The sequence below is a fragment of the Salmo salar genome, chromosome ssa05, assembly GCF_905237065.1.
Source record: "Salmo salar chromosome ssa05, Ssal_v3.1, whole genome shotgun sequence".
Classification (NCBI taxonomy): Eukaryota; Metazoa; Chordata; class Actinopteri; order Salmoniformes; family Salmonidae; genus Salmo; species Salmo salar.
The window spans coordinates 35,844,773-35,867,298 of NC_059446.1; the positions used below are offsets into that span (position 1 = coordinate 35,844,773).

At 45.9% G+C, this 22,526-nt stretch overlaps 1 protein-coding gene across 6 annotated transcripts in view; it reads left to right on the forward strand.

Annotated features, from left to right (window-relative positions):
- The window catches only part of LOC106604740 (phospholipid-transporting ATPase 11C), a 67,357-nt gene that overhangs the window by 36,204 nt on the left and 8,627 nt on the right, over nucleotides 1-22,526 (forward strand). For all 6 annotated transcript variants that reach the window (XR_001328723.2, XM_014199716.2, XM_014199713.2 and 3 more), the window contains 23 exons: nucleotides 5,040-5,120; nucleotides 5,770-5,877; nucleotides 6,368-6,496; nucleotides 7,857-7,945; nucleotides 8,837-8,887; nucleotides 9,447-9,511; nucleotides 9,597-9,678; nucleotides 12,943-13,093; nucleotides 13,359-13,556; nucleotides 14,873-15,043; nucleotides 15,488-15,681; nucleotides 15,817-15,888; nucleotides 15,993-16,066; nucleotides 16,168-16,271; nucleotides 16,546-16,727; nucleotides 17,290-17,556; nucleotides 17,797-17,968; nucleotides 18,222-18,324; nucleotides 18,444-18,589; nucleotides 19,800-19,859; nucleotides 21,796-21,923; nucleotides 22,100-22,301; nucleotides 22,386-22,489. Coding sequence is in view for 5 of the 6 variants with exons in the window: in XM_014199716.2 (XP_014055191.1) it covers nucleotides 5,040-5,120; nucleotides 5,770-5,877; nucleotides 6,368-6,496; nucleotides 7,857-7,945; nucleotides 8,837-8,887; nucleotides 9,447-9,511; nucleotides 9,597-9,678; nucleotides 12,943-13,093; nucleotides 13,359-13,556; nucleotides 14,873-15,043; nucleotides 15,488-15,681; nucleotides 15,817-15,888; nucleotides 15,993-16,066; nucleotides 16,168-16,271; nucleotides 16,546-16,727; nucleotides 17,290-17,556; nucleotides 17,797-17,968; nucleotides 18,222-18,324; nucleotides 18,444-18,589; nucleotides 19,800-19,859; nucleotides 21,796-21,923; nucleotides 22,100-22,301; nucleotides 22,386-22,489 (2,933 nt within the window). In the remaining variant the exon portion in view is untranslated. The remainder of the gene's footprint in view (nucleotides 1-5,039; nucleotides 5,121-5,769; nucleotides 5,878-6,367; nucleotides 6,497-7,856; nucleotides 7,946-8,836; nucleotides 8,888-9,446; nucleotides 9,512-9,596; nucleotides 9,679-12,942; nucleotides 13,094-13,358; nucleotides 13,557-14,872; nucleotides 15,044-15,487; nucleotides 15,682-15,816; nucleotides 15,889-15,992; nucleotides 16,067-16,167; nucleotides 16,272-16,545; nucleotides 16,728-17,289; nucleotides 17,557-17,796; nucleotides 17,969-18,221; nucleotides 18,325-18,443; nucleotides 18,590-19,799; nucleotides 19,860-21,795; nucleotides 21,924-22,099; nucleotides 22,302-22,385; nucleotides 22,490-22,526) is intronic.

Sequence of the window (22,526 nt, forward strand, 5' to 3'; positions counted from 1 at the left end):
GTGTGTATCTAGCCCTCTTCTCCTCTGCTGAGTGGAAAGTGAGAGTGGGCTGAGCTAAAGCACTGGGTGACGTGTTTATCCCTCGGCTTGGCGCTCACGGCCGCTCCACTCTGTTCCTCCACCTCTGCGCTATCAGGCCCAGAGATCTGCCCAGCGATGTTCCTCCCCCTCATCAATCTGCTCTTCCTCCCCCCCTCGCTTTCTTTTTCTTTCTCTCTCTCTCGCTCTCTTTCTCTTCCCCCTCCTGACCTGAGGAGATGGAAACTAACCACCTCTCTCTCTAGCAGCTGTAACTTAAACTAAAGGTCTAAACAGCCCATCCCCAGTGTAAACAGGCTCAGCATACAGAGGGCTGGCTGGTATAAATACAGTAGCCTACCGGTAGTCACTGATGTTCCTGTCAGACAACTGGCATGGCAATTCCACTGGAACCCCCATGGGGACTGTTTTGGCTCAATTCCACTGGACGAACCAGAAGGAACTAGGACTAATGGGATCTGGGAAGCAGCAGGCACAGGGTTGGCGAGATGCTGTAGTCCTGAAGTCTGAGCTTGTTAGTCAGTTGACAACAGTTCATCGCCTCTGCTGTCTTTAGCGGAATCATCAAATTTTATGATTTATATACAACAACTTACAGTGAAATGCTTACTTACGAGCCCCTAACCATTAATGCAGTAAAAAAAAAAAAAAATACAGATAAGAATAAGAAATAAAAGTAAGAAGTAATTAAAGAGCAGCAGTAAAATACCAATAGCGAGACTATATACAGGGGGGTACGGGTACAGAGTCAATGTGCGGGGGCACCGGTTAGTTGAGGTAATATTTACATGTAGGTAAAGTTATTAAAGTGACTATGCATAGATGGTAACAACAGAGAGTAGCAGCAGTGTAAAGGGGGGGGTCTCAATACATAGTCTGGGTAGCCATTTGATTAGATGTTCAGGAGTCTTATGGCTTGGGGGTTGAAGCTGTTTAGAAGCCTCTTGGACCTAGAACTCTCTGCTACCGCTAGCAGAGAGAACAGTCTATGACTAAGGTGGCTGGAGTCTTTGACAATTTTTAGGGCCTTCCTCTGACACCGCCTGGTATAGAGGTCCTGGATGGCAGGAACCAGTCAGGATGCTCTCGATGGTGCAGCTGTAGAACCTTTTGAGGATCTGAGGACCCATGCCAAATCTTTTCAGTCTCCTGAGGGGGGAAATAGGTTTTGTCGTGCCCTCTCCACGACTGTCTTGCTGTGCTTGGACCATGTTAGTTTGTTGGTGATGTGGACACCAAGGAACTTGAAGCTCTCAACCTGCTCCACTACAGCCCCGTCGATGAGAATGGGGGTGTGCTCGGTCCTCTTTTTCCTGTAGTCCACAATCATCATCTCCTCCTCAGCCGCTTCCTGCTCTTTTATTCACTGACCTTTACCTGTTTGAGTAGTGTATCAGAGGGTTCATCTCGGTGTGCAGTAGATGTACTGGAGTGTGTGGTAAATCAGTGTAGTGTGTACACGTTAGATTTGAAGGAGCATTTGCAACGTAAATGTGCAAACGCGTGAGTCATGATTTTGTAAGAAGTTGTTTGCATGTGTATGTGGCCGTCTATGTGTGTGTGTGTGTGTGTGTGTGCGCGCACTCGCGTTGTTTACGCAGCCTGGTATGTGGTTGTCTTCTACTAATCCAGCCTTATCCTTACCGTCCAGTTCCCCCCCACACACAGCCTACCATTGTCACTTGGGGGGGAAAAAGGGAGACGCACACATACGATACATGCACGCACACACACTTTCACACCTGCGCCTTTCAATTCCCCAGAGGCTTCATGCAAATGAGCCAACAGAATCCAAACACACAACCCCCCCCCCCCTTTCCTTTTATCTCTATCTAACATGCTGACCAGACCGCTCGCGCCCAACCAACTATACTAATTTGGGGACAGGATGAAAATCATAAATGTATGGCAATTTAGCTAGCTTGCTTTTGCTAGCTAATTTATCCTGGGATATAAACATTGGGTTGTTATTTTACCTGAAATGCACAAGGTCCTCTACTAACAATTAATCCACAGAAAAAAAGGGTAAACGAAGTTAGTTTCTAGTAAACTCTCCTCCTTCAGGCAACTTCGTCTTCTCTGGACTTTATATGGTGGTTGGTAACCAACTTTAAAGTACGTTACCACCACCAACTAGACTGGAGTGTGGACCTCAGTTCATCATTCAATCACCCACGTGGGCACATGCTCGTAAAGAAACGAGGAGATGGGAGAGGCAGCACTTGCAGCAAGTCTCTGACTCGTTGAAACGCTTGCGCACGCGTCAAGAGCGATGTGGTCAGCATGTTAGTGAGTCGCTCTTCTCTCTGTGCGTGCCTGCGTGCGCGCAAGTCTCTCTCCATTAGCAAGTGTCTCTCTCTCTCTCCATTAGCAAGTGTCTCTCTCTCTCGGCCCCTCGGCAAGTGTCGGGGTTTTCTCCTCGTGGCAGTGTTTCGCTGTCAGCGCAGACTGCAAGTGGACGAGGGAGAAACCTGCCCCGGTCGCGAGTGTGTGAGTGTCTCTCGCTCTCGGCAAGTCTCTCTCCTTTGGCAAGAAGTCTCTCACTCTCTCCACGTTACTGATTGTCTATCTCTCTGCGCTGCTGACTTAAGCAGCCAGGAAGCCCTCCTGTAAGCCCTCCTGTACTTATGAGAGCCTCAAATAGACTCTGGCTCCCTGATTTAAAAATAAATGTTTAAAAAAATTAAAAAAGCACCACTGTCCTATAAATAGCTCTGCATGCCTTTGCTGCCTGCCTCCTGATGGAATGGGAGCGGGGTTGGAGAGATGGATGGAGAGAAGGCCCCTGCCTCCCCTGCCCTGGGACCTGAGGGACTGTCACTCACTCTGACACACTTCTTCCCTGTTCAGATGTAGGGCTCTTTATCAGTGTCAGAGATCTAACCGACCCGTCAGTTCGGTGGAGGTGTCCTCCTATAGCAGAATGCTTGTTCCTATTAAATGACTAGGTTTTGGTGCTGTGTGTGTGTGTGTGTGTATATGGAGGTACGGGTGTATCAACATTTGAGGAATGGGCCTGTTATTTAGTGGTTATTTGCAGGAGTATGGTCTGTAGTTGTGATTAATGTGTGACATTCAAGTTTGGTGGAGTGTAGAAAATGTACGAGGGAGGGGAAGGGAACAACGCTCAGGTGGTGGGGGGGCTATGGGTGTGGAGTGTTTGTGTGATATAGTGCACTCTGTAGTGGCCACTCTGCAGTATTGTGGCGCGACCTAAATCATGCCTTGCGGTCGGGTGGGACTGACCCTGTCGGACGTACATCCCCCGGCACTTTCAGCTGCAATACAGCCAGTCACACTTTTAATATCATTAATTGGCCTGGACTGGCCACGTCTAGCCCACTCCCAGCCCACTCCCTACCTCCAGATGGGCTTTTATTACATCGAAAAACGACATGCGCTTTCGACCGCTCCCACCATCTATCACCTGCCTGGGGGGGCAGCATTAGTTACAGCTGCATAGTCTTGCTGATGGTGGAGAGGGTCCGGGCTGGGCCTGGAGAGGCGAGAGGGGAGAAGTATTCAATAAAACTCCTGCATCACACGAGGGAACCGGCTGGTCCACTGAGGAGTCTCTAACACTGAGACCTGCCACCTGGGTCAACCCAGCTCCACACATTATATTAAAGTCTTCTCGCTGCCTCTATTTCTGGCTGGGAACACCTGGAGCCACAGAAGAAGAGGAGAGGACGGTTTCACTCTCACATTCTCCCTCCTTTCTTTGACTGACTCCCAGGGAAAGAAACAATGGAGAGTCTGTTCCCTGATTCTGCATTCTGGCTGAAGGTTCAATGTGCACCAGTCCATTTCGGCCTTCTAATTGAATTATTAACTGTAATCACAGCAGTCGGCACTCAAGTGTGTGTGTGTGTGTGGAAAGATGTGTTGCTGAGGGAGCAGCGAGTTCTCTTTCACTTCCTCATTGTCAGTCCGCTCACAGGCTCACAGGGAAACACCTGAGAGAGGGGCTCACATCACATCTCCTGCCTCAGCTGATACCCATCTGACATCTTGTACAGCTCATGCTCTGAATGCCAAATACGCGTGTGTGTGCACAACTCTGTGTGTGTGTTTCGTAACAAGCGCCACTTGCTCAGTGGGAGCCGCTGTCGCCTGCTGAAAGCCTCTGGCGTGCTGCAGGATCAGGGGAGCGGGGGTAAATCCGCCTTGTGACAGCATTAAGCGGGAACTTACACAATGGCTGTGTGTTGTTGGGGGCTGTTTTTGCAAGGTCAAGCTTTTCTCTGTGCTCCTGAGCTGCTAGTTGTTTGGGATTACCTGAGTGGCCCTGTTCAGGCACCCTCTCTCTCTCTCTCTCGGCTCCAGGCTCATTAGTGGCCAGATTCCTGTACGTGAGCGCACACACACACAAGATTTCTGTAGTGCCCCTGGCCTGCTGTCCAGCACGGCTCTCAGCAGCCCAGCAGGACAGGGCCTGCTCCGTGTTCTGTTGGCACCAGGCAGGCAGCAGGAACCAGCCCCCGTGTGGTTTTAGATTAAAGACCACTGTTGCCCTGGCCCACTTAATTAGGTGTCCTGCAGGTCCAAGCTGCTTGGGTTCTTCTCCTACTCTGTCTCGGTACAAAATGTCTCTCTGTTGGACGGAGAGAGGAGAGATTAGGTGCTGTGGAGCCGAGACTGGCACACACACACACACACACACACACACACACACACACACACACACACGTGCGCGCGCATGCGTATACTCAGGCCGACATGCACTACAACCTGTATTTATGTGGGAGTGCCCCGCCCGTGTGCTCGACGCATCTGTTGTAACCTGTCCAATGTTATTCTTTTTCCATACAATGTATTCTCGTCTAAGAAATGGCCTTGGAAATGACTCTTTCACTGCACCACTCCTGAGACATCTCCTCTCTCTTTTTTAAAAAACAAAGCGTTATTAGACCTATTAGTAGAAAAGTATCTTGTCTTATCATAAGGCTTTATTATCTGAATGGTATAGTCCATAATGAGTCTGTTATTCTTTTCTACAGGTGATTGTAGACACCCCCACCAGCCCAGTCACTAGTGGCCTGCCATTGTTCTTCGTCATCACAGTAACAGCCATTAAACAGGTAAGACATGACACTGTCGCCATTTTGAATTCACTACCCCCGACCCCACTTAGAAATATAACAATTACTAGAATGAACATACCCATTCTAAACGGGCTTTTCACATTCTACAAATTACATTTCTATGGTCCCTTTTATAGCCCCTCTATGCATCTCTCCGCCGCCTCTCTCCCACGGTTTTAATTAAATACCTTTCCCTTTAAATGCGTATATTTTGGCGGGGTGAAATATTGAATCATTTCAAATGCTTTGTTCTTTTTTTCTGTCACAGCCAAAGTAATGCTGGCTGTGCAGGTCAATGCCAGTTGTCTGGAGAACATGACCAAATGGTGTGACAGTCTCTAGTATATTGTCTCTTTGTCTGCTGCAGCTGTGTTCCAGCTTTTTAGATGTATTGTTTTAGGGATTGGCTTTTCTGGTGGCCTGCTGCTAGGGCTTTTTGAAATGCACAATGGAGGGTGGACTTCCTATATGGGACACATTGATGGCAGCTAGCGATGCTGCTACCTTTATCCAGGCTTTGAAGTGGGACACCAGGGGAGGCTCTCTGTAGACTGGGCGAGGTGAACACAGACCTGCAGTCAGTTCCGTACTAAAAAGACGTGTGTGTGTGTGTGTCGCTCTCCCTCCCGTCCTCCATCTCTCTCAGGGTTATGAGGACTGGCTGCGGCACAAGGCAGACAATGAGGTGAATAAGTACCCGGTGACGGTGCTGGAGGACGGCCGGAGAGCACGCAAGGAGAGCGAGAAGATCAAGGTACCTTTTCAGCAAGTCCCCTGGAAATAAATATCCCCTTGGGGACGCGGGACGGGGTGGAGGGGAAGGAGAGGTAGTTGGCATCTTGGCATGTTCCAGTGTTTTTCATAGTGTTGCTGCACTGTACCATATGGTAACCTTAAGTAGGTAATTGTGAATGAAGGAAGGTGGATGGTATTTCAGTCATGTATAGATTTACAATGCTCTTATGCCCCAGGTATTTCAGTCGTTTAGATTTACAATGCTTTTATGGCCCAATCCCAAATTGACCTCTAGACCTCCCTATGCACATTGGAACTGTGTAGATCTGTGTGGATTTGACAGGTATAAGCAATTTGGAAACGGCTCCACCTTTCCCTCGTAGGCTAGGACGGTGGAAGTTTCACCATTGCGTATACCAAGCCAATCCTCTCAGACCTTCACATGTGCATAGGGGACTATTGGTGGATTTGGGATGGGCCTCGCCTCTACGTGTTCTATGTTCCACTAGGTCGGGGATGTGGTGGAGGTGGTGGAGGATGAGACCTTTCCCTGTGACCTCATCCTGCTGCAGTCCAGCCGGGAGGACGACACCTGCTTTGTCACCACGGCCAGTCTGGACGGGGAGTCCAACCATAAGGTGGAGTGCTGCTGCAGGAACACCAGTGTCATGGTGCTGTTGAGACGTGTGGTCTGTAGGGGCATGACATCGCTTTCAGTCTGCCATCACTCCGTTCCTCTCCTCTTCCAAATCCAGGCATTTGTCACGTGCTTCGTAAACAACAGGTGTAGACGAACAGTGACATTTTTACTTATGGTACATTGCCAACAATGCAGAGTAAAAAATAGATTATAGACAGTGTATGTCTCAGCATATGTGAAAGTGTATGTTGGCGCGTCGGTGTCAGTATGTGTGGTGTTACGAAATGGCTCGTAGCCTGTAACAAAGAGGGAGGCAATGCGGAGATAAAGAAATAACAAACATATTTAGGAAATAAAGTGAACTATATCCAAGTAAAAATATGTGTGTGTAGTCAGTAGTGTAAGTGAGTGGATGTGTGCGTAGATGGTGATAATGAGGGGTGTTGAGGTACCAAAACAAATTAACACAAAAGCCCCAAAATGCCACAACCAAAAAACGGTGTGTCTGGGTGGAGAGAGTCCCAGGTGTGTCCCATTTTACTGATGACCCTCCCAGTTCCGCCCACCGACATCCTATTAAGCAAAACAAGAGCAGAGAGAAAGAATACGGCCGTCACTGTGGGAGGGCCGTCACTGTGGGAGGGCCGTCACTGTGGGAGGGCCGTCACTGTGGGTAGAGTCCAGTGTGTGTGTGTGTGTACATAGTCAGTGCAGAACAAGGTCAATGCAGGTCATCTGGGTAGACCTCTGATTAGCAGTCTTGTTCAGAGCAGTCTTATGGCTTGGTGGTAGAAACTGATCAGGGTCCTGCTACTTCCAGACTTGGTGCACTGGTACCGCTTGTCGTGCAGTAGCAGAGAGAATGGTCTGTGGCTGTAGTCTTTAACAGTTTTTAGGGCATTCCTCTGACACCGCCTGGTATAGACGTTCTGGATGGCAGGGAGCTCGGACCCCAGTGATGTACTGGGCCGTACGCACTACCCTCTGCACTGCCTTGCGGTCGGATGCCAGTTGCCGTACCAACCGGTGACACGGCCGGTAAAGATGCTCTCGAAGGTGTAGCTGTAGAACGTTTTGAGGATCTGAGGGCCCATGCCAAATCTTTGCAGCCTCCTGAGGGGGAAGAGGTGTCGTTGTGCCCTCGTCACAACTGTGTGGGTGTGTGTGGACCATGATAATTCCTTAGTGATGTGGACACCGAGAAACTTGAAGCTCTCGACCCACTCCACTACAGCCCCGTCGATGTGTGTTAGTGTGCGTGACTGTGTGTGTGTGTGTGTGTGTGTTGCAATGATGACCTGAAATAGTCAGCACTCACTCTCTCTCTCTCGGTCTCTCTCTCTCTCGGTCTCTCTCAGACACACTACACAGTGCCAGACACAGAGAAGGGCCTGGAGTCTCTCAGCGCCACCGTGGAGTGCGAGCAGCCGCAGCCTGACCTCTACAAGTAGGCTCTGTCCTCCTCGCGTGTTCCTCACGCAGAGCTCTGAGTAGCAGTGCTGATATCGGATCAGTTCTCCCCCCAGTCTATACAATGATCTGAAAGCCAATACTGATCATAGATCAGCACTTCTACTCCGAGAGGCTTTGTGAAAACTGTCCCTGGACTGTAAAAACATGTGCACACTGATTTGTTAGGTGTAGGGTTTTAATCAACTGTCAATCGGGAATGTCCCGATGACATTTTAATAGCAACAGTGTCATTAGGTAGAGTGTTGGCACGCTATACGCTTTCTAGCTCTCTGACAGGTTCTTATTAGCGGTGTTGGACTGTTAGTAAACCTGATTTGTGGAAGAGACTGGCCAGGAATTGAAGGGAAAGTTCAGTTAGATTTGGCCCGTGCTGCATAGAGGAACAGACCCAGTCATTTGAACAGCTGTAGTCTCTCCAGAGACTTAGTGGTTTGGCGCCACCTATGGCCAAGGAGCGGCCGTTACAGTACAATTTTGGCGCCATAAATACATCAGTGACGTTTCAGACAGCCTAAGGAACTGAAGACACCAGATGCTGCTCCTTTTCACAATCAATAAAACAGAGTTGCAGTCCCAGCGTGCTGTCGGACAAACCACCCATCATATTAGCTCGCTCTTAATTGGTGCAGTCTATGCAAAGTCCTGGTGATCAGCATATGGCGTTGTGATAGTTTTACATCTGACTAGTCCCTGTGCTGCAGATAGTATTAGTTATCAGTGTGTTTCTTTCTGATAACAGAAAATATTCAAATTGACCATTTCTAGCCCATTACACAGTTGCTTCAGTTCAGGTCCATCGTGAGATGAGATCAAATAGAGCATCTGCCATTGGGTAGTGCATTAATGAGGGTCTGTGTTTCTACAGGTTTGTGGGGCGTATGCACATCTACAAGAATGACCAGGAGCCTGCTGTGAGGTAAGCGTGCTGGCCAGTCCCCTCCCTAGTTACCCCCTCCTCCCTAGTTACCCCCTCCTCCGGTACCGCAGTCCAAAAAAAAAGGAATGAAAGCGTAGTCGTTTAAGCACTCTTGTCTTTTCCCTTTTGTATAACCACCAAATCATTATTTCATTACATTTACATTTTACATTTTAGTCATTTAGCAGACGCTCTTATCCAGAGCGACTTACAGTAGTGAATGCATACATTTCATACAATTTCATACATTTTTTTTTTTTTTTTCTGTGCTGGCCCCCCGTGGGATCCATAACTCCAAACGAGCATGAAAGTAATATTGGACCTGGCCCAGACTCAGGGCAGCGCTTCCAAAGTGCTCTCTGAAGCGTTTGTCAACGGGCCGCTTTGTAATGATCTTATAAAAGATGTCGTTCTGTGTCCTTCACAAGAACATTTGGGGCAGAGTAGACGTCAACTCAAGACTGCACTTATCCATTGATAGTATTAGGCAAGGGCAAGGGAGGGGTCTTGGTATTTTTGGAGAAGGTTTGCGACTTTCTCTTTGTGTGGTGTTCCTCAGGTCTTTGGGTCCTGAGAATCTCCTCCTGAAAGGCGCTACCTTGAAGAATACTCAGAAGATTTATGGTGACTCAATTGTTTAATGCAAATGAGGGTCTGAATGATGGTCACCGTGTGAGCCTGTCCTGACCAACTCTCCTTCTTCTTCTAGGAGTTGCAGTGTACTCTGGCATGGAAACCAAAATGGCTCTGAACTACCAGGGGAAGTCCCAGAAGCGATCTGTGGTGGAGAAGTAAGGGCGGGCAAAGATAATTAGAGAAAAGGACAATCGGATGTATCAATGAGGGGCTATAATTGGGGTTTAACCACAGGGGAACAAAGCCGTGTTGTAATACTCTAGACCGGTCTCAAGACCACATGTTGAGTGTCTCGGTCTTGTGTCGGATACGTTTGTACTTGGTTTTAACTCGATCTCGGACAGTGAGGACTCTTAATTTCTTCCTGAGACCAGCTGAGTAAAAAAATTATCAGCTTCCATTCAGTCAGCGCATAAAACTGCTTTGCCAGGCCAAATATATATATTATATACTCCTTTCTTGAAACATGAATACAGTGTCTTAACAGCTTTTATATCTATTATAGACATGTTACAGCAGTGGTGAACTTATAGGCTTTCAGTGTGTGACGACAGGTTAGTACAGTGGAGAACCTATAGACCGTGATTCTGAAAGGACATCGAGCGTAATACTAGCTCACTCATGTAGGAGAGTGCACTTTTTGTAAAACACAAAAGGCCAGCCGTGTAGTGGAGGGTATACTCCGGTATAAGCTGTCTACCCACAGTTCAATGCAACTATTACTTCCCTTTTTTTTCAGTGGGTATTGCGTATACTCACTTCTTAATCCCTGCTGATGCGTAACAAAGTAGTGGATGTATACGGCTTATCGCTTATGTAGTACAATAGAGAAATCCTGCACAAAGTAGCCTAAACAATCGCAAAGCACGTGACATATATTCACACGCGTGCCGCATATCATCTGCAGGCAGCAAGTGTGCAGCTCTCAACTGGTTTTGGCACGGAGCAGTTCACAGAAGAATGATGCGAGTAGGGAAGACGTTTCAACTTTATATCGACCAGTAAATGCTAATTAAGGCAACAATGGGTATGCGAACCAGGTTTTTAAAAAGTTTAGTCCGAAGTGTTGATTAGAAGACTATTTGTAATGTGCATTTGTCATCATGCGCTGTTTGCATCAGGGGCGTAGACATGGATGGGCCTGGGTGGACAGAGGCCCACCCATTTGGGAGCCAGGCCCTGACAAGCCCACCCAATCAGATTGATGTGGTTCAAGCATTGTTGTGGACTTAGACCGTTAAAGTTTAGTATTTTTCTATTAAAACAAATTGTGATTTTTGAGAGTGAAAATCTGAAAAATTGATAGGAAAACTCATTAAAAAAACAGAACACAGGATATTTCACACAAGGTGTCTTTCCTTCGTTAGGTGGGCCGTTTGAGAACATTTTTGGCAAGATCTGAGTGTACCTGGCACCACTATACCACTGCATAGGGCCGATGGAATGAGAGCAGTCACATATAGCATGATGTTAAAGGATAAGCAGTCCATAAACTCTGACATAGTAGGTCCCAATCAGAATACAAAAACACAACCATTAAGCATTTCCCAATTGAATTGTACAACTATTACTTCACGTAAAGCACACAAAGTAACGTTTTAACTACTTTGCAGATATGAAAAGGACAATCATATTATCAGCCACAAATATCAAATTCCCAGTTTATGCTACAAAATCAACTTTATAAGCGTTTTTAAAAATAGGTTCTATTTGATTCAGCGTTCCATAACGTACACTAAGGCATTGTTGGCAGAATACATGGATGCAGTTCAAGGCACGATTGATATAATTCACCATTAGTTGATCTTGTTGTTGATGTGCATAACTGATGGGGAGAGGGCCTACCTTTTTTCATGGTTGTTTGATCAACGGGACTGTAAAGTTCTCAATTGAAAGAGGACTCCCGTGGTGTTTACATATTTACACGAATCCATTCAGATGCTTTTTGTGGCTTTTGGCGAATGCGTTCTAATGGTCTGAAGTCGCGCTGTTGTAACGGCCTGTAAATACACAGTCCTGTTCCAAGTGAATGATGGCAGCCCGTGTGGCTTGTTTGTATAAAGGCCTACTGTAGTTCTGATTGGCTATAGCGCACTGGTCTGTGTAGACTGCAGTGTCTATTAATTGTCCAAACGCACGGCCACTTTCCCGCTCTATATTGCTATAGAATTTTCACAAATGCCTTTAGTACACGTAATTCCCAAACGTTATAAGAATTTATGAAAATTACCATATCTACAGTGATTTGGTCGCTTGTCAGAAAATGTAATTAAAAAAATAATAATAATAGTCATTCTTCCTAAAATGTCATGTTGCTAAAATGCTGTTAGTTCCACTGTAAATGCAACGATGTTTCTTTCACACAAGTTATTTTCAAAGAGATGGCTGACAACAGCAGGCTGCAATAAACACAGTTCCACTCACTAGATGATCATTTGAAACTTAACTTCTTGTTGAAAGTTATTCTTGAAAAGGGAGAAGCTAATAAACTAAAAAACAACATCCTCCTTTGATAACACCTGCTGCAGCCGCTGCACACTAAACTGTTGGATTTCAAGGCAGACGTTTTTGTAAAAACGGTCCCGCGCATTAAGTCAAAATGTGATAGGTTGATTCCACTGTCACTCCAAAATGTTGTCCTAATACAGTTGAATGGCAGATGCCTTTATCTAGCTTCTGATAGCTGACTTAGCTAGATTTATCTCTCCCCGGAGACCAACAAAGAAAAATCCTGATTCAATCTTTTTTTCCTCTTCAGTGTTAACTCTTTCCTTTACAACAAAATCTCACAAGATTAAATCAGAACATCATTGAAAATAATAATATAATTGTCATTATATGAATAATTATTTTATAAATCCTTAGGCCTTCTCTGAAGGCGTAGGAGGGCTTGTTCCCCACTGTGTTTAGGTTAGTAATCATTTGTGACTGTTTTCCATCAGCATGCATTTTTTCACTATTTTGAATGTCTAAAGAATCTGTATGTTCTGAAAGATGAACACAGAAATACTGGACATTTTGAACTTTATGGTGGTGATTTGACAAAGTTTACTCGTGGTCTTGAATTGGACTTATATTTTTCTGGTCTTGACTCGGTCTCGGACCCCTTGTGTCCCCCCTCCGCCAGTCTTGGTTTCGACCCACCAGACTTGATTTGCTCCGGTCTTGGTCTTGAATTGGTCTCGCTTTAGGTGGTCTCAAACACAACACTGGAACAAAGATCAATTGAAGGAAGCTGGGGCAGTTAGAAAGTTGATTAGGTGTCCCTTCACACAAATATCAGAGGTGTGTGTGTGTATATATATCTACATATATAGATATAGATATAGATATAGATAGATATATGGAGTAGATATATATGGAGTAGATGTTTCACAAAGTGGATGTATATTTTCAGGTTGTTAATACTCGTGTTTCAGATCTATCAATGCCTTCCTGCTGGTGTACCTGTGTATCCTGGTGAGCAAGGCCCTGGTGTGCACCACGCTCAAATACGTGTGGCAGAGCCAACCAGGCCAGGAAGAGCCCTGGTACAACCAGAAGACGCAGAAGGAGAAAGATGCCAACCTGGTGAGGCCTTCACGCAGCTAAAAATACTTTACACAGACAAATATAGTTTAATACCGAATAATGCACTCTGCTGACTGTAGTCAGTCTCAAATGCAACTTAATGCCTTATGGTGAGCCTTTTAGGCACATTTCATTGACCCAGAGTCACATTACACCGATGGCTTCTAGCACTGCATTATACGAGTGTGTTTTTTTCTACAAAGGGCACTTCAGTTTGTGGAAGTGTTTTAACACTGTTCCCTGTGTTCACCCCTCTCTCCCCCAGTACCTGAATATGTTTACTGACTTCCTGTCGTTCATGGTGCTGTTCAACTTCATCATCCCCGTGTCCATGTACGTGACGGTGGAGATGCAAAAGTTCCTGGGCTCCTTCTTCATCTCCTGGGACAAGGACTTCTTCGACCCCGAGATCCAGGAAGGGGCTCTGGTCAACACCTCTGACCTCAACGAGGAGCTAGGACAGGTCAGGAGTTAAAGATATGGAACCAATTTAGCGTTGATAAGACCCAAAACCACTCTTCCAAAGGAGGTAGTTATCATTGCAGATTCCCACCAAATTTCTGTAGCTAGTTGGCCAGATATCCACCCTGTTTGAATACTTTGATGCATCATTCCTTTCTCCTTTTCTTGAAGTAATCACTTATCTTAAATGACTGGATTTGTGAAAAGCTAGCTATATACTGCAATGGAACTCTCAGTTACCCAGTCATGTTAGATCAGTGATTACCTCAAAGGGAAGAGGGTAAGTGGAGATGCATTTCAGTATTCAAACGAGACCGTAGGTTTATTAGAGATCTAGGGCCTCTCTGCTCTCGGCCCCAGTCTTTGGTGGAATGATGACCCTAAACCCACATGAACAACATTCTTCAAATGGTCTAACTGGTCTTAATATGCCTTGATTGGCTGTGCCTTCCCAACTCCAACCTCCGACTCAAACAGGGGTGTTGCAGATCAGTCACGGTTGGTTTGCCCGATGATTACTTCAATTAAAGATGATGCTTGGTCAACGAGATTTATGCGGTGTAACTCTCAGGGATTAATTGCCCATTCTTATTGTTCACAGCCGTTAATTGCGCAAAGTTTTATTGAATTTTTTTATTAATTTTTTTACAACCCTGGAAGAGTCTCACATGCCTGTCCATTACGCCAATTCTGTTGCAAAATTGTTTTTTCCCCAATAGAAACCCTCGTTTTAGTTACAAAACGTTCTGTTTTGCAACTGTTTGGACTAATGAGTACACCCCTGATTCTCACTATAGGTCCGAACCTGAAATGTACTGTGCTGGTGCAGATATTTTCTATTCACATTGTCCTCTCCAGCATGGTTCCAGGAACTATGGTAGATGCCTATCCAAGCCAGCCCAGTACAGATTGACTTGGCTTGGTTTGGCTCCGTAGTGTGGCTCTCTGAAAAGCCAACTTACATTTACTCCTGAGACGCTGACCTGTTGCACCCACTGTGATTATTATTTGACCCTGCTGGTCATCTATGAACCTCTAGAAGAACGATCTGGCCTTAATGGCCATGAACTCTTATCTCCACCCGGCACAGCCAGAAGAGGACTGGGCACCCCTCAGAGCCTGGTTTCTTCCTAGCTTCCTGACTTTCTAGAGTATTTCCTAACCACCTTGCTTCTACATCTTGCTGTTTGGGGTTTTAGGCTGGGTTTCTGTATAAGCACTTTGTGACATCTGATGTAGAAAGGGCTTGATTAAAACATTTTGATTGTGTGAAAATGGTATTTGTCTGACCCTGCAGTTTCCCATTGTGTCCTCTAGGTGGAGTATGTGTTCACGGACAAGACGGGCACTCTGACCCAGAACAGCATGGAGTTCATCGAGTGCTGCATCGACGGCTTCCAGTACAAGAATCGTGACTCGAGTACCGAGCTGGACGGCTTCTGTGTCACAGATGGACCCGTGAGCATGCTGCAGCAGAAGGCTGGCAGGGTGGGTGAAGGACTAGTTATCTGCCCTCCCCCTCATCACTGTGCCAGTCAGGCATGCCAACATAGGGGCATCAAATGGCCCAGTGTGCTGGTGGAATCACAGAGGTCACCTGACAGAATAACAAGCATCACATGTGACCTAACATAACCTGTGACAGATCCAGTGTGATTAATGGCCAGTAGTTTGAACTCTGCAGCCCATAGACACAGAAGTTGTTAGGTCGTGAAATAATGTAAACTGTTACTGTGCCATATAAAAGTACATACCAAATGGTGTATTCATTCTAACATTCATTTGCACACTGTAGAAAAAAAACGTTTTGCAACAAAAACAATAGTTTCTTATTGGACAAGTTCAGCCCATTTTGCGTTTTGGTTCTTAATGAATGCACCTCTGGTAAATGGCACACAGTACAATAAGTAACGTGCGTCTGTGTGTTTTCAGGAGGAGGAGGAGCTGTTCCTGCGGGCTCTGTGTTTGTGCCACACGGTGCAGGTCAAGGAGTCTACGGGTCAGGAGGACGGCGTTGGGGACCGGGTGGACGGCGTGCTGGACGGAGAGATGGTCCACCCTGCAGAGCTCAGGGGCTTCATCGCCTCCTCACCCGACGAGGTGGCACTGGTCAAGGGAGCCATGAAGTAAGGGACAGGGCCTGTGCCACTGTTATTCATCAATCAATCCATCACACAAATGAACTTCCATGTGGATTTGGTTTGATTAGTGTGTTGTGTAATCAGTGCGGCTCACTTTCTTGTCTTTGTCGCCATCTATAGGTATGGTTTCACGTTCTTAGGTATGGAGAGCAAGAACATGAGAGTGATGAACAGAGAGAAAGATGTTGAAACGTAAGTCAACAAGTGATGAGTTTTGATTCATGTTATTAACGGATTTAATTTATCATTCAACATTCTCCTTTTGATTGACATGGCCATCTGATTTCCCCTCGCAGGTACGAGCTGCTTCATGTGTTGAACTTTGACCCCGTGAGAAGGCGTATGAGCGTAATAGTCCGATCCAAATGCGGTGAGATTGAAATGAACCGACAGCTTTTTTAGTCTATTAGCTTTTAGTTTTGTGTGTTGTAACCCCAGTCCTGACGTGTCCTGGCTGTGTTGGTTGCTCAGGGGACATCATGCTGTTCTGTAAGGGGGCCGACTCCTCCATCTTCCCCCGTGTCAGGCAGGAGGAGGTGGACAGGATACACATGCACGTGGAGCGCAACGCTACGGTGGGTCTCTGCCCCATTCGCTTCACTAACTTCATGTTTATACAGTGACTTTGTACGTCTGTGCATTTGTCTAAGGTCTCCCAGGAAGGCTACCATTTTTTGTTTGTGTACATTGATTTAAGACGAACGTTTTACGGTCCTAATTTATTTACCAGATGCAACAGGTACATTGAAAGTCTAGATTTCGCACATTTATAAAACGCACAGCTAGAGTGTTTGCTCGTGTTGACTGGTAACTTACGACTTGTGTGTGTGTGTTTGTGCCATATCTCAGGAAGGCTACCGGACGCTGTGTGTGGCCTACAAGCTGCTGAGTTCTGAAGAGTACGCCCAGGCAGACGCAGGGCTGAGGGAAGCCAGGCTGGCCCTGGATGACCGAGAGGAGAAACTCATGGCTGTCTACAACCAGGTGGAGACTGGGATGAGCCTGATCGGAGCTACCGCTGTGGAGGACAGGTGGGTGGACACAGTCAGCTCAGGGTTAACTCTCAGGCTGTGTCCCAGATGGCACCCTATGGGCCCTGGTCACAAGTAGTGCACTAAATGTGTGGCTCAGTTGGTAGAGCATGGTGTTTGCAACGCCAGGGTTGTGGGTTCGATTCCCACGGGGGACCAGTATGAAAAAAATGAATGAAATGTATGCATTCACTACTGTAAGTCGCTCTGGATAAGAGCGTCTGCTAAATGACTAAAATGTAAATGTAAATAGGGGAATAGGAGCCATTTTGGACACAGCCATTCTTTAGAGGCAAACGGATCATTCATGTGCGGAGGTAAAATTGTGGGTGCGGTGGGAGTTGGGTGCATTTGTTTTCTGTTCTATATGTATTCAGTCATTCTGTCAGACAGACACGTGCATTCACTGACTGTCTCACACACCGGCTCTCACACTGCCTCATATTTCAGTCTCACTTAGTCATCACTCATTCTCTCTGACGCACCCCTTCTGTTATCTTTTCACTGCAAACTGCCACTCATCATTCACGCTCCCTCTTCCTCTTCCTCCCTCTGTGGCCAGGTTGCAGGAGGAGGCAGCAGAGACAATGGAGGCCCTGCAGAGGGCTGGCATGAAGGTGTGGGTTCTTACGGGGGACAAGATGGAGACGGCCAAGTCCACGTGCTACGCCTGCCGGCTGTTCCAGAGGGGCACGGAGCTGCTGGAACTGACGGTGCGAACCCTGGAGGACGGCGGGAGGAGGAGAGAAGAGCGCCTGCATGAGGTGCTGTTAGACTACCACAAGAGGGCAGTGCAGGACGCTCCACCGGTTAAGACTGGGGTCACCAGGTCAGTGCCAAGTCTAGGGTTGGAGGTTTTGAAGGAGGGTCGTTGGAGTTACTTACAGTTCAATGTTACTACTTTTGATCATTTTATTGGTAGTAAATTGATAATCATTGGTAGTAAATTGATGATAATTTGGCGTAAAATGATAACAATTGGGAGCAAATGATGTCTTGGAACTATTAAATAGTTTTGCTCTCATTTCGATTAGTCACAAGAAAGCTCTGCGTTCTCTTTCCCTCCCAGGAGCTGGTCTTCAGCTAAGCAGGACTACGGCTTCATCATAGACGGAGCCACTCTGTCCTTAGTGTTCAACGCCTCTCCTGACTCCAGCCACTACAAGAGTCTGTTACTCCAGATCTGTCAGAACTGTACCACTGTTCTGTGCTGCCGTATGGCTCCCCTACAGAAGGCCCAGGTGAGGCGTTGTCATGGGCGCTTGCTGATAGATTAAGTAGATTTAACTCTATATGGCTACAGTAGTTAAAGGTAAACCAGTTTGAAGTCTCACAACAACAAAAAATCTGTATTTACCCACATTACACCTGGTAATGATATTACAAATGGCTGAATACGTTTGCATCTAGGCGTCTTGTTCTGAATGCAGAACCAAGTGGGATTTAATCAACTTTTTTTCCTCACTCTCTTTCCGCTCTGTTGTTCCTATATAGATCGTGAACATGGTGAAGAACTCTAAAGGCAGCCCTATTACCCTCTCCATCGGAGATGGAGCCAACGATGTCAGTATGATCCTGGAGGCACACATTGGCATCGGTGAGACGCTGTGATATCGCCATAGATTCAAATTATGAGTTGTTTAATATTGGAATGGTTTCCAATTAAATTCAGTGAGATGTAAAAGTGTGTATTTTCCCTGGTCTTCCGTGTCTCAGGTATAAAAGGTAAAGAGGGTCGCCAGGCAGTGAGGAACAGTGACTATGCCATCCCTAAACTCAAGCACCTGAAGAAACTGTTACTAGGACACGGGCACCTCTACTACGTTCGGATCGCCCACCTGGTGCAATACTTCTTCTACAAGGTAGGGGGCAGCACCGACATGTAGGCACCATAACTTACTGTGCTTATGTTAACTGAGGATCATGACTATTGGTCACATCAGATGAGGTACAGGTTCGGTCATTGTTTGGAGCTATAAAACCTAATCCTGTGTTGCCGCCAAAAGAAAAAGCATTAGATATGAGGATTATGTGGGAGTAATATGCAGTGATTTGTCTGCCATTTAAATCCTTGGGCGGGCCGCCTAAGCGTTTTTTTCGGTAAGCCTAAATCCAGAGTGTAAAATAAAAAATGTTAATTTTCAGGATGGAAAAACACTTTGTCAAATGAAACAACTAAAACAGATATAAAGTATGTATAAAAGATAATGGAACTATATATTTTTGAATAATATAATCTTTGAGAACAAACAATTACCAAAATAAAAGCTAGACAGTCAGGGTGAATTGCAAATTCCATAAACAATGAATTTAGCAGTACTGATTTTATTATCTTTGAGCAAAAGAACACAGAATTAGCCATGGCGAATTGCAGAAAGTAGCTTTAAAACGGCAATATCTTCTCTCCGCTCCATGGAGAACTGTGTAGAATTGCATGACATTGGCTTAAACATGCTAATATTTTTCTACTCTACCATGATGGGGGCCTCTAAAATGTTATCTTAAATTCAGCTGAATAGAGGATGTGAGCAGAGTGGAGTGTGTAATTTGAATGGAGCAGATTTAAAAAATATTGGCGCGTCAGTCTTCTTTCTTGCTCCAATTTCACCATGGTACTACTCAGCCACGAACTCGGGGCATGCTCTGCCCAGCATTTTCCATTTCCTTCATCACTGTTTTTAATTAGGTCTATTCTGTTGTATTTATTTATCCTACCCCACCGCTAATGTGTAGAGATGAGTCGACCGAGAAATAGATCACACAGTCTGTGTAATTTGATAGCAAGGCAACGAATGAGCCCAGCAGCAGCACCGGACACGTTTAGATCTTTATATAGGCTATTGTAAAAAATAAAGAGTAGGTTTTTGTAACTGTGCCAAAGTTGTCTATCAACTGTAAAATGTTAGCTCAACAGAGCCACAGTTGTACAGAGTAAATCTTCTGATGTTGATAAAGGACACTGCTCAAGCCCACGTGGTTTAGATGACACCCAAGTTCTCCACCACCAAAGAACATGTCCATTACCTTTTGTGTCTAACCTCAGGCTCCTTTACCCCTCTCACTTGCTTACAGAACCTCTGCTTCATCTTACCTCAGTTCTTGTACCAGTTTTTCTGTGGATCTTCCCAGCAAGTGAGTACTGCACCGCGTCCTGCTGAGGCCCCTCTCCCATCTCTGAGATTCAAAGATGCTCTAAACATGAAATAGCAGAGTGTCCCATTTGAATCCCCGCACCTTCTCCAGTCTATGCCCATATTCTTTCCCTCTGGTTGACCTGACACTCCCTCTCTCCTGGATTGCCTGCAGTCTTGTGTGTGTGTGTGTGTGTACAGTACCAGTCAAAGGTTTGGACCCACCTACTCATTCCAGGGTTTTTCTTTTTTACTATTTTCTACATTGTAGAATAATAGTGAATACATCAAAAATATGGAATCATGTAGTAACCAAAAAAGTTTGAAACATTATTTATTCTTCAATGTAGCCACCCTTTGCCTTGATGACAGCTTTGCATAATCTTGGCATTCTCTCAACCAGCTTCATGAGGTAGTCACATGGAATGCATTTCAATTAACTCTCTTGTTAGGTTGTGGAATGTGTTTGAGCCAATCAGTTGTGTTGTGACAAGGTAGGGGTGGTATATAGAAGATAGCTCTATTTGGTAAAAGTCCAAGTCCATGTTATGGCAAGAACAGCTCAAATAAGCAAAGAGAAACTACAGTCCATCATTACTTTAAGACATGAAGGTCAGTCAATCCGGAAAATGTGAAGAACTTTTAAAGTTTCTTCAAATGCAGTCGCAAAAACCATCAAGTGCTACCAGCCTCAGAAATTCAGACACATCTCAACATCAACTGTTTAGAGGAGACTGCGTGAATCAGGCCATCATGGTCGAATTGCTGCAAGGAAACCACTACTGAAGGACACAATAAGAAGTAGAGACTTTCTTGAGCCAAGAAAACGAGCAATGGACATTAGACCGGTGGAAATCTGTCCTTTGGTCTGATGAGTCCAAATTTTGGATTCTAACCGCCGTGTCTTTGTGAGACGCAGAGTAGGTGAACTGATGATCTCCGCATGTGTGGTTCCCACTGTGAAGCATGGAGGAGGAGTTGTGATGGTATGAAGGTGCTTTGCTGGTGACACTGTCTGTAATTTATTTCGAATTCAAGGCACACTTAACCAGCGTGGCTACCACAGCATTCTGCAGCGATACACCATCCCATCTGGTTTGCGCTTAGTGGGACTATCAATTGTTTTTCTACAGGAAATTTACCCAACACACCTCCAGGCTGTGGTAGTACTATTTGACCAAGAAGGAGAGTGATGGAGTGCTGCATCAGATGACCTGGCCTCCACAATCACCCAACTTCAACACAATCGTAATGGTTTGGGATAAGTTGGACCGCGGAGTGAAGGAAAAGCAGCCAACAAGTATATGTGGGAACTCCTTTAAGACTGTTGGAAAAGCATTCCAGGTGAAGCTGGTTGAGGGAATGCAAAGCTGTCATCAAGGCAAAGGGTTGCTACTTTGAAGAATCTAAAATATATTTGGATTTGTTTAACACTTTTTTTTGGTTACTACATGAAACCCTTGAATGTGTGTGAGAATATATGGCGTTCATATTACATGCACGTTATGTATACAATATGACTAGTACATTACATAGTACATCCCTTGGTTACATCAAGTAAGTCTTCGCCATTTTAGGCAATGTATTCATTCCTTTGGCACATGTTTAGGTCTCGCAGGAGAGGGTACACATCTCTTAGTATACACGGCTAACTTCTGATATGTAAACTCGGTCTAAGCATCTCCGTTTAAAAGATGCCCCCCAGCTTAGACCTGCTCTCTCAGAACCATCTGTGTGCATATATCAAAGGATGTCTTCGACATGTAGCCACACAGCAACAGGCTCGACGCTATAGAGCCCTCTTCCTGTGTTAGGTGTTTGTGTGTTTGTCAACGCGTGTGCGCGAGAGTGAGCTCTCTCTCTCTCCTCTCCGTGTAATTAACCCCTGGGTTCCCAATCCCTCCTGTCCCCCCCCTTCCTTCCCCCGTCCTCCCCAGCCCCTCTACGACGCAGCCTATCTGACGATGTACAACATCTGTTTCACCTCAATGCCTATCCTGGCCTACAGCCTCTTGGAGCAGCACATCTGCATGGAGGTCCTGATGAGCAACGCCACCCTCTACAGGTAGATCCGGGAACTACACTATGTATTCTGCACCTACATAGAAAATGCACTAGCTATGCTTCTAGTGTGATAATGACGACACAAGCAAGTGGTTTCAACCCTCCGTCTTTGTGTTCTTGTGGTCCTCCCTTCCTACCCTCCTCTCTCTCTCTCTCTCTCTCCTTTTCTCTCCTTAGGGACGTAGCAAAGAACGCCATGTTGCGTTGGGGCCCCTTCCTGTACTGGACCCTACTTGGGGTCTACCAGGGCCTCCTGTTCTTCTTTGGGGTCCGCTTTCTCTTTAGTAACCCCGCCCTGCAGGACAATGGCCAGGTGTTTGGGAATTGGACGTATGGAACAATTGTTTTTACTGTCCTTGTCTTCACCGTTACGCTAAAGGTAAAGGACATTTGAACTTAATAGTGTTACTGAAATACATTTTCAGACCAGTGATACCACTTTTTCTTCTGTTTGTGGTTTTAGCTGGCTATGGACACGCGCCATTGGACGTGGATCAATCACTTTGTCATCTGGGGCTCGCTGGCGTTCTACATGGTCTTCAGCTTCTTCTGGGGTGGGATCATATGGTGAGGACGGGATCATCTGAAACATACGTCAATCAGT